This window comes from Cavia porcellus, unplaced genomic scaffold, assembly GCF_034190915.1.
Source record: "Cavia porcellus strain 051 isolate PalLab524CR breed Dunkin Hartley unplaced genomic scaffold, mCavPor4.1 scaffold_2, whole genome shotgun sequence".
Taxonomy (NCBI): domain Eukaryota; kingdom Metazoa; phylum Chordata; class Mammalia; order Rodentia; family Caviidae; genus Cavia; species Cavia porcellus.
In genome coordinates this window covers 121,068,499-121,080,587 of record NW_026947485.1, presented here as the reverse complement: position 1 = coordinate 121,080,587, position 12,089 = coordinate 121,068,499, and the positions used below count along the sequence as shown (strand labels likewise).

General features: G+C 42.3%; 1 protein-coding gene across 6 annotated transcripts in view; it reads left to right on the top strand.

The window, feature by feature from the left end:
• The window catches only part of Edil3 (EGF like repeats and discoidin domains 3), a 409,108-nt gene that overhangs the window by 99,771 nt on the left and 297,248 nt on the right, over window positions 1–12,089 (top strand). For all 6 annotated transcript variants that reach the window (XM_013143611.3, XM_063245305.1, XM_003479468.5 and 3 more), the window contains exon 2: window positions 11,629–11,757. In XM_013143611.3, coding sequence (XP_012999065.1) covers window positions 11,629–11,757 — 129 coding nt within the window. The remainder of the gene's footprint in view (window positions 1–11,628; window positions 11,758–12,089) is intronic.

Here is a 12,089-nt window from a genome sequence, read left to right as displayed (position 1 = left end):
TCATTCCTTCTCCTGTTTACCTGTAAGCACAGCATACAGGATTTTGTGCTCTGCTCCTTGTGACCCTTGTAGCTGTAGATAAAATGATTCCAGCACTGGCATTTTGGAGTGTATCTCAAATTCACATGTATATCAGTTTTATAAAGTATTACTTTTGAAAATATTCTCATCAAAGGTGAAAATTAACACATCCTTTTTATAATCACTGCTCTAAGTTTAAATATAATTTTTAAAATATGAATTCCATTACACAGATTAGCTAGTTGTCTATTGACTATATTTTGTATTTTTTGCAAGACAACTGGTCTGAATCTTGTGGCTTGTTTTTTGCAACTTTCAAATACAGAAACATATATAGTCTAGTTCAAAGGCTCATTTAATGTTACGCATCAAGGTAATGACTATTTTAGGTGGATGATATTGCACTTACCAGAGTAACAGACATCTTCACAGTTCTTCCATGCTATAATCTAAAATCAAGTCATTCTATTGCAGTCTTAAAATATGACTTTTTTGAGGTATTTTTTTTTTCTTCACCAGGGGTCAAACTCATGACCTCCCATTTGCCAGGTGGGTGATTGCCCCACTGAGCTAAATCCCCAGGTCTAACTGTTTAAGCAGGATTCCAAATAAAACAAGAAGAGGCTTTACAGTTTTTTTGGCCTGTAATTTTCGCGGCATATTCCTTTGGCCTGAAATGTTAAGACAGGTGAAAAGGGATTCACCAATGTGCTCTTCTTCCTGTGGCATATCATGCTTGACAAGGGACTCAGTCAGCACCTCATGGACCATGTGTTTTCCTTGCAGTTTGTTTTTATGTTGTGACTGACCAGCTTTACACTTAGCAGAGCCTGTATGCTAACTAAGTATGAAGGAACTGTGAAACCAGCTCGCAAAGTTGGCACCGAATTTCATCTGCTTTCAGCAGAGGTTTGCAGTATTTGTGGAGTCGGTTTGAATGTGTGTGCACTCAGGGTCCCTGTCTGAATGTGCTACCTTCCTCACACTCAGCAGGGGACTGCTGTCTTTTGGTCTGTCCACTCCTGTCTGCTGAAGAACCGCAATATTCTCTGGGAGGAGAATTCATTTTGCCATTTGTATGTTATTATAAAAATATGCCATTTAAAAGCAAAGAATTCACTAGGTTATGCTACGCACTTTTTTTTTCCCACTCACAAAGTCCGAAGCCATCAGACATTGTTCGGGGACCCTCAGCCCTGGTGTTGCATCCCTGGTGAAGCCCAGAGCTGGCTGGCCGAGCACACCCTGTCCCAGCTGCCACATTCTAGACACATCACACACATGTGCCTCAGGATGCCGCTGTCAACTGTCTAGCATGCAACTTGGCCAGCGGGTTTTCCCTCCATCTTTTTCCTTTCTAGGTAGCAATCTTGGAATTACTGCAGGTGCACATTGCCATCTGCTTTTACCAACTTTTGATCCTGTCATGTTTTCTGCAGCCTGCCTCTCAGAAAACACCAGCTAGAAACTCCTTCACTTTGGGCCACGGCGTCTGCAAACCCACAGATCACCTGGCCTAGATTCCCGTTCCATTTCTCTCCTCGTCCACATCATGCTGGCTCCTTCCTCCTGTGCTCCATCTAAAGCTTTTCTCAAGATACCTTCCTTCCTATTACTTCTCTCTCAAAACTTTTATTGTATCAGTAAGTTTGTAATTCATGAAGTTTGCATTTATCAAAAAATAGGCCTATGTATTCACCGTTCCTTGATTCTTTATCTCTCCTTTATCTGTAATCTTTTCTAGTCTCTGCTTCTCATCAGTTTCCTACCATGTGTGATGCATGCCCAACCCTGTCTCCCATAAACTTTTGTTTCAATTTGGGTAACATTTATCGCACACTTGCTATGTGTGAAGGCCCACACTACAACTTGTAAGGAGCAGTGACATTCAATCTTCACCAGTTGCCATTTTTCAAACAAGCCAAGAGAAGTTTGGAGCAAAATAACTGTAATGGAAGTGGCAGGATAGGGTTTCAGCAGTCTGAATTTCTTAAATTACACTGATAGGTCACACACAGAGTCCTGAGGTGCTTTCTCTAGCTTCTGCAAGAGCGGACAATCATTTGTCCCAATATAATGTCCCCTCGGCTCCTTGCCCAGCTGGCTGAGATGCCACCACCCCCATGTATGTACATGCAGGTCTTCCAGGAATGGCAGATTTCCTGAAACCAACCAGCATTCCTTGGCCTAAGGTCTCCTGACTCATAGTGTGTGACACTGATTATTCTGGTCGCCAGTTGGTGGGGATGGACTGACTCCCAGACAGCTCTCTGGTGCACAGTGCTGAGTTTGATGTCCCTCTCTTGTGTTCCTTGGTGCTAACATTCAATGTCAACTACCTTGACAACACATCTGTGTCTTTAATTGGGCTCTGTGAGGGTAAGGATTTGTCTATAATGGACCCCAAAGCGTGTGATGGGGCAATTATGAAGTTCAGCAGCGCACACCTGGTCTTCAGTGACCACCAACTGAATGCCCACAGGGATACCCTTCATTGAATATCATAGAACATCATCAGAACAATAACATAGGACCATTATAATAACAAGTTTCTAGGAATTCAACTGCATACTTATTATGTAGTTATTAATATCAGCTAATTTATAAGTACTTGGTACATGCTAATTTTTAATAGTATGTATTCTATTTTCTGTATCTCATTGAGAAGCTTGGTGATTTGCTTATTTGAATTCCACAAACTTTTTTTCTTAAATCATAGTGAACTAACACAGAAAGTTTCACAATAGATGGAGGGTGAGGAGAGGAAGGGAAAGAGAGAGGGATGGAAAAATAAAAGAATTAAAGAAAAAAATGGAAATAGAACTCTGGTAACTGGGGAAGGGACTAAAGGTTAGAAAGAGCAGGAAAAATGAATTAAGACATTTTCTGAATATGTACTGGTTCTTCATGAAAATTAATTTTATGCACTGAAAACAGGTGCTATAAATGAATAATAAAAATTGTACTTCCCTTTTCTGTTTAAAAAAAAGAAATTTTATCAAATAAATAACTTCCCTCATTTGTCTTCCATTCAACTGAAACCTGGTAAAGACAGACTAACTTTAATTCTTTCATCCTTCTTTTGTTCTTCTTTTCTTTCTTTTCTTCCTCACTTTCTCTTGTTCTCTCCTGTGATATATCGAAATGTGTAAGATTTTTCTTTGTGTTAATGTGGAGAGCCCCCCTGGAGGAGACATCTGGCCTTTGAAAAGTTCTGCTTTGATTTTCATATGCAGCAGAGTTTGAGAACCACTGAGTTAAAAAATCCCTGATGTGCTCCTCAGTTCTAAAAGTTCCAGGTTCTGTTATTTTAAGGGAATCTCCAGAGTGTTTTCACATACAAAATATGCACAAGGTTCTCTTTCAAGATGCTCTAGCCCAAAATATTTCGCCTTTATTTTTCCCGTCAGCCTTGACTGAAGCCTGAGCTTATCCAACATAAAATTCAAAGTATTTGAAAAGTTTTCTAAAAAGAGAAATATCTTTAAAAGTAGGAGGGTCCAGCTGATCGATTCCTGCTGTGAATTAGCATTAGTGTCTGTCCTGCATCCCAGTCTAACAGTTTCTTTGCCTGCTTTTTTGATCCCAGTCAGTCTTCCCTGGATGAGTGTGATTATCCTGCGACTGTGTTAACACTGAGGTGCAGAGCTGGAAGGTCTTTCATTACAGGGATCCCCATGATTTACTGTTAAATTGGCAGGGCCTGCTAGTGCAGATATCCTTAGTCCAATGGACGCTTTTATCTGCTGTCTCTCTCCTATTCCTAACTGCAGAGCAGTATGCCATTATCATGGGATTTATCTTGAAAGCACACACAAAGCTCAGCATCAGATCACACCTTTTAAACTAATTTTCCTAAGTATATTTTGGCACTAGCCATAAGTTATAGTTTGGGAGAGGATTTAATATCAAGACCTGCACATCAAACTCATTATAATGTGCACAAAATTTCAATATCACACCCTCCTGTTCCGTCAGGAGGCAACAAAGTCCCCTGAGAATCTGTTGTCGATTCAAAAGATAACATTTATTTTGCAAAACGAAATTTCCTAGACAGGCAGAAGGATGCTAAGGTTTTCTGTGCATTTTGCCAGATTGGGTATGCAAATTCCCATGAACCTGATCTGCTTTTAACTAGCTTGGCTGCTTACTTGTGTAGCAGGGCTGGCTCCTATTGCCAAGCACACTCTTCAGGTGGTTTCTGAACTCTGACTTAAGTGAGTGGAGGTGAAGCTTTTGCTTTCTTTATATTCTTTAATGAAACGGTGTTCGAGCTGCCAGCTTCAACTGCGGGGCAGTAAAATGCCGACCGAGCTGGGAGGCATTGCTCTTCACTAAGTGTAAATATGTGTCCTCGTACTATCCCTCACATTTAGTGCGTAGAGAAGTTGCAGGAATTAAATAATCTCATGCTTGTGAAGAAAAACGCTTAAGCATTACACTGCCTTTTTCATTTTTAATTTTACATCTGTGTATGCTTTCACTTATAGAAACAGAGGGAGATAAGGAAGGCATGCAGATGGAGCCAACAGGCTCCCAGGGCTTCTAAAGGAACAAAGAGGCCAGGATACAGCTCAGTGGCAGGACACCTGCCTGGCATGTGCGAGGTCCTGAGCTCGATTCCTGGTTAAAAAAAATGAGAAAGAAAAAAACTAAAGGAAAAGGGGAAAAAAGAGTATACACTCATCTCAATGAAATAGTAATATATCCCTATTGCTCTATAAACACAGGAATGCATTGATAGTCTTATGTAAACATATTAATTCGTAAGAAAGACACTAGCATATAAACTATATATATTTATATAAGCATAAATAAAATATTATATAATATTTATAAAATATTATAAAATATAATATATACCAATATATAATATATAATATTTATATATTTTATATATAACATATAAATATAACTATTTAATGCATATACAGAATAAGCTTAGCTGAAACAATGTTGATTAGGAACACAAAGGCTCAATTATGCACCAGTTTCTGTGAAAATCACATTCCCTTCCTGAGTACCAGCTACTCTGTTCTCTCTCTCCTTTGACTCTGCCCTCTCTCCAAAGTGGCCAGGGCTAAGCGTGGCCTGTTCTCTGCCCATAGTGCTCCTCCTTGGCTTTTCACATCGCTGGGCTGGCTTGTGCTCACCCTTCAATTGTTCAGCTTTGTTGAAGGCTTTCCTGGATGCTCTGTCTTAAGCAACCATTTCCGTTTAACGGTTACCTTGTCAGCCTGCTGCGACTTTTTTTTTTTTTTTTTTTTTGTCTTTTTCGTTTTTATGGGTACCAGGGATCGAACTCAGGACTGCCTGCTTGCAAGGCAGGCACTTATGCTGCTGAGCTAAATCCCCAGCCTCTGCGATTTCTTATTACAGTGGGCCACATCTTACTCGAGGATTTGTTCGAACTGTCTGTATTCATCTATTTTTCTCCCACGTCATCATTAGACATGGAAGAAAACAATCCTGGTGGTGTCCAGGGCTGGGCCCAGCATCTGGATACATGATGAGTCCATCAGAGACTCTCCAATATGCGATCTGGACACAGACACTAACATATCACACAACTGAAGGTGTAAGTCACCAGAGAGCTTACGTGGCAGAGAAATACATTAGCTGTCTTCTTACCTCATCCCCATAGCGGAGCCACCACTGTGGGCTTAGAATTTACACCATGGTAGATGCTGAACTCTTAGGAAAAAGTAAACTGCAGTAACATAGTGAAGAGGTTTGGGTTGTGTGGTTTGCTGGCTTTGTGTCCTCTTCTGAAGTACATCTTGCTGTGTCATTAGTGTCTACACGCTGCTATCTAGAATAAGAGATCATGGAAGGCAAGGGGGTAATGCAATACAATGAGATCGACCCTGAATCTCCTCAAACGTGAGAACCCTGGAGACTGGGAGGACAGAGCAGAATAGTACATTAAATTTAGTCTGAAATGGTGTCTTGCCCCTGGGAAAAATAATGAATTCACTCTATTGCCAAAAGGCAAACCAGCATCAGCTCAATTTGCCTGAGTCTGCCGTAAACTGCAGATGGAACCATAAAACATAGTTAGAATAAAATCAAACACATCTGTCCCAAAGCAGGTGAGATTGGCCAGCCAAGAAGCATCAAGGCGCAAGGCCACACATAGACTACAGTGTGGACCTAGGTTTGCAGCTGATGCTGACTGTGGTGTAAAGAACTCCAGACCCCAGTGCTGACTTCCTTTGCTGTACCGCGCCTAGCTTCCTGTGCTGACCACCATTGGAGTTGGGAGTCTCTCCAGAAACACTCACTAGGAGGCAGATAGTGCAAATCCTGGACTGGCAGTCCAAAAGGGCTTTGCATTCTTTCCTGCTCTGATGCTGCCTTTGTTTCATTTAAATTACAAGCAATTGGAAGTCCCTACGGTGTGTTTTAATGGGACTTGAAATTTTAGGGAGTCTTTATCTTTTCTTGAAGTACCAACCCATATTTGTACCCCAGTGGGAAAGTGGCTGCAAGAGAAAACCACAGGCTGAGCTATGGGGGTTTTGACAAAAGCACCCAGGAAATGAGTATGGGGGAAGAAGGTGATGGTACTTGTGGGCTGGTGCTCCCCCAAATTCCCTTTAAGTGCTTTTCAGCTACAGGTAATTCTGATTGCTGAAACCATCAGGATGCCAGCTGAACTTTAGAGTCTTTCTCTGCCTGGACCACTTCCAGCCAATAACCAGGCAGGGGAGGAAAACAGTGCCTAGTCCTCTTCCTGAAGGGATTTCCTCAGAGAGGAAGCTCGCTCTGCAGCTCCTGCTAGACTGGCCGCAGCTTGCGTGGTGGACCAGGGCTCTAGCTTCTACTGCCGCACTGTTTCTTTCCTCTGTTTCATGTCATCCAGGCAGACTTGCTCACAAGATGGAAGCTTTTCCTGCCCCTTTCTGCACCCCAGTCATTTTCTCACTCACAAGCATTTCCTCTCTGGAACCTTGCTACCTGCTTAGCTTCATTCCAGCATCTGACTTGGGCTCTTTGCTGGTGTTACCCATTGGGCATCATTGTGTGTTGGACCCTTATTCACCTCAGGCAGACTCGGACCTCCTGGACTGCACCTACTAGATGTCTACTGAAGGAGAAACTGTCAGGCACCAGTGGCCTTTTCATTTCTGGAGCATCGTCCGGATTTTCTCCGGTATCTGTTAGTGTGCCTGGTCATTTTGTTCCAGAGAGACTTCCTGTTGCTGTCATCTGTTCCTTTCACCCTCCTCACTGAAGTTGTATATTAAAGTTGCTACTTGACAAACTAGAGCAAATGCTTTCGAAGTATCTACCGGAATACTCAATGGATTTATTAGGCATTTTGAATTTAGATGTTCTGCAGACTTCTAAAATATAGAACTTCTTCTTTTTTTCTTTTTGAGACTAAGTCTCTCACTATGCAGTTAATGCTGGCCTTAGGCTCACTGGGTAACGTAGGCTGGTTCCAAAATTGCAATGATCCTCCTGCCTAATCCTCCTGAGTGCTGGGATTGCAGGCATGCACCACCAAGTCCAGCTATTACAACTCTTTTTTTTAAAAAAATAAGGGCATTACACTTTCTTTTATGACCATTTCTTCTCAGCCATGCAAGTAAGAGCTGAAGAAATCCACGCTTTGTGCTGTTTGTCAAGTCCCCTATCAGTTTTGTTACAATGTCATCGTGATTCACAGTATATTTTGGTCAAATCTCTTAACTTTTTCTCCTCAAAAAAAGACTTTATAAATGATCATGATAGGGTAAAATGCAACACGGTGATTTGGTTGGGGAAATTTTATATTCATGAAAAATGCTGAGTGGATGTACAGTGTGCTGACCCCAAAAATAACTCTGTGAGATAATGATTATGTTAATTAGCTAGACTGAGTCATTCCACAGTGTATATATGTACTTCTCAACATCATCCTGTGTACAATAAACGCTTGTAAATTTTATATCAATTAAAAAGTTAATGTTCACAGATTTTATGGGATATTTAAAATGAGTACACATAAGCAAAACAGAAGAATAAAAAGTGCAAGGGCAGGAGAGAAAAACAGGTCAGCTAAACGACAGCTGCTACTGTAGGGTGCAATGGTACGTGAGCAGAGCTGAGTCTCACTGTGACCACCGAAGCATTGCATAACTGACACACGTGCACACACACACACACACACACACACACACACAGGCACACACCCACTGTAGTAAATTAACTACATTGAATAATGTCATCTAAAAAGGGCAGCATAGGTGTTAGAAAAGGTGTCCGAAGTCAACCAGATGAGATAACGAGACAGACAACAAACAAGATATGAAAAGCACCTGGACTGGATCCCAACATCTGCACCTCACGGTTGGGACTAGGCTGCAGGAGAGGCCCAGTCAGACCAAGCAAGAGCTTCTTGATTCTGAGTGAATGTGTAACGCAAGCCCTTAAGCTGCGGAGGGAGCCTCTGGAATCCTACTCAGGCCTGGTGTTTCTCCCAGGATATTGCTTTAGTCAGTGCAAATATATCGGTGCAACGTGGCCTTAGCCCTATAGCTACTGCTGTTATACCAGGTCCTGGGAGAACTGAGACCATGGGGGACTAGGACTGGCATTGGAAAGATGTCTGTGGGTCGAGCTCCTCTCGCCGTTGTGTGGGAAATGTACTGTTCTCCGACGCTGGGGTGTGTGCTGCCATGCACATACCAAGAGCAGAGAGGCAGGTCCGCACGTTTAAACTGGTTATCAACACTCCCCATGAAATCTCTACAGTAACACATTTGTTTTTGAGTTCATTTGCTTTTGCATTGTGATTTGGGGAGAATTTCATGTCTGCATTCATATCATACTTTTATCAACTGGGTTGTTTCCCTGTCTGTGGCCAGATTTAGTGAAGATCTAGTAAGCTCACAGATTTGTTTCTTTTTGTTTTTGTTTTGTTCCTTTTTTCTAGGACTACTTCAAAAGATTAGCCCATTGTTCTTTCTTGTTCATGTTTTTGTTTTGTTTCCTTTTGTTTGAGTCAAGGTCTTGCTATAGATTCAGGCTAGCCTTGAACTTGCTTTGTATCCTAAGCTGGTCTCAAATGCAAGGTGATTTTCCTGCCTCAGCCTCCTGAGATTACAGGCATGTTATCCTGAGCCAGCTTTAGTCTTTTATTCTGAGCTTTGCCTCCTCCAACACAAGGCTACCTCCATAATGGTTCCAAACCATATATGCTTTCCTATACCTAAAATCCTTTTTATAATTTCTTAGTGCTGAAAGACAGATGCCAAAAATATTGGTGGTGCATATGAGGCTCTTTTTATATGACCTTATTCTCAGCTCATCATTCTCTATTCCATAGAAGCTCCTGTGATTTAGCTAAAGTGTTATAGGCGAATGACCCATGATCCTTTTTCCCTCTGAATATGTTATTTCCTCTGTATGGAGTCTTGGGCATGTTACCACCATTCCTAGTCCCCCAAACCTCACAGCCCTGACTCCCCTTAGAATCTCAGGTTTGATCATGTTTAGTAATCACTGGTCTTATGACTAGGTGATTTAATGCAATTCCTATTTGCCCTACTAGGCTGTGTACAGAAATGCTTTATTGAGGTTGCTGTGTTCAGTATTCACCTCAATCTCTGCCACAGAGGAGACGCTCAAGGCATAGAGGAAAAAGCATAAATGGGAAAGAGGGAAATAGACCTTTTGTACACTAGAAGGGGCCAAGAGCTGAGGGGAGAGGGTCAGAGAAGGAAGGGGACTAAAATGAATTGAGATATTATATTACTTGCATGCACCAGCTCTGCATGAGGAGTGCAATTATTCCATACTGCAAAGGTGTACCAAAAAATTACAAAAAGGGGTACACAAATGGAGTAACAGTGCACAATCTAGCTAGCTAGTCATATAGAGACAGTCTTCTCCAGTAAATTCACATCATAGACTTTGTCATTGAAAGGTACTTTAGGGAATGGTGTCATGATTGCCCTAGTGTATAGGTCTGACCATGTCAGTTTTAATTTCATATTGAAATCTTTCATTGATTAACTCATCATAAAATTGCAGTACCATTCTCTAATTTTCCTTGATATGGCATAGCTATACTTTCTCCCCCATTCTCAACCAAATACTGCATGGCTGTGCCAAGCTAAATATTTCCATGTTCCAGAAGTGTAATCACATCCCTCCATCCGTGTATGCATCCATTCATACCTCTCTTCTCTGAGATCTGCTCAGGGCTAAGGGACTCTTTTTTTTTTTTTTTTTTTTTTTTTTTTTTTGGCAATCATTTTAGTATGGCTAATGACTTTCTAAAAAATAAATTTCATGAAAGTTTTATCTTCCATTTTTTTAACATTTCAAATGATTAATACGGAGAAGAAAAGAAACGATTCATCTGAGGTCTGTCACAGGGAAATGCAGTCCCTAAGAAATACAAGGCAGCAGGAAGGTGGGGCCAAGATACTTCTCTAATTTCTGAAAAGCCTCCTCTTTTTGTCAAAAGGTGGCACTTTTACTTGTAAACCTCTCTTGGAAACTGGACAGGCTCTTAGGAATCTCAGTCCCACCCTTGTCCCGTAATAAAAGTCATACTTGGTTCTGTCAGGGCCAGTCCTGCAACCAGACTTAGTCCTAGCTGCTGTGGGGACACTCAGAAACTGCCCCAAGATTCCGAGGGCTGTCTTTTTGCTGAGTGTCTGTATCAGATGAATCATCCGAAATGTTTTCAGGAAGAGCTTCTCAGCCACCTCTCTGTGGGAATATGTGTTGTCCTTCTGTCCTTCTGGCAGAGCTTCAGATTTGATCATTGATTAGTTGCAGTGGCTGGAGTTGCTCTTCTCTGTTCCTTCCCAAGAGCTGAACTGTTTCACAGGTCCCTCAGGTTACAGCTTTACCAGATTTTATGGTTATACAGCTTTGCTGACCCTCTTCCTGGCTTCCTGTCACCGTTTCTCACTGCCGTTCTCCATCCATCTGCTGCCCCGTGCCAAAGGACACAAATACCAGGTCTTTCTCCCATGCAACTTACTTCTTCCTAACAGATTCTTTCTTACCCACCTTGTTTCTTCTTATTTCTTTCCCGCAGAGCAGCCTGTAAGTGGTCTCATGGCTGGTGAAATTCCAGAGGAGGAAGTAGGAATTTTCAGTTGCTATTTCAATCTTCTTTCTGCTGTAGGTCTGTTAAAAATCTTATTATTTCAACCGAAACACAAGGATAAACCCAGGATGTGCAGGATTCAGAAATGAACGTCATCGCTGTGATGAGAGGAATTGCAAAATGACACAAGAAATTCCTGGTCTGCGGGTTGGGTATTTATTAACATGAGTAATGACACCAGGCTACCATGCATATCTGGGTTAATCTTTCTTAACAAGTAAGGCAGCATTTCATCTGCATGGCTGAACGAACTCCGCCCTGACCCTGCAGCTTGCAGACACAGTGTATGAAGTGGGCCACTGAATTCTCCCCTTGCTCCGCTCCTTCTATCTTCAAAGCACAGGGGCTCACATGGGTCTCAGGTGTCTTCTCCGTCAACCTAAACTGGTGTCCGGGAACGCGAAGCAGGGGGTGTCAGTGCCAGGGCCCCAACATAGACCTGCAAACCAAACACCCAGCACCTTGTCAATGGCTGTCTCTTTTGTCCTTAGGTGACGGCTGCGACCCCAACCCATGTGAAAATGGGGGCATCTGTCTGTCGGGGCTGACGGAGGAGTCGTTCTCCTGCGAGTGTCCTGAGGGCTTCACGGGTCACAACTGCTCTCGCGTAGTGGAGGTTGGTAAGTGCGAGATTTCAGCCTTTCAGTAGCTGAGCTCTTCGTGTCTGCGAGCCACGCAAGGGTCTCATGTGGAGAATCGGGGTGGGGGAGCCCGAGGGAGACTGCTTCTTACTCTCCTTGTCTGTGGAGCTCTCTGTTGTATGGTTTCCAGGTTATACTTAACTGATCCATTAGGGAAGTTCTTAAGTCATTCCTACAGTTCTAGAGACTAACATTACCTGAAAAGACAACACACATGGCTGGGGATGGTGACACATGTGTGTAATCTGAGCACTTCAGGAGGCTGAGGCAGGAGGATCACTTGCAATTTCTATCTGGCCTGGCCCCTTAGT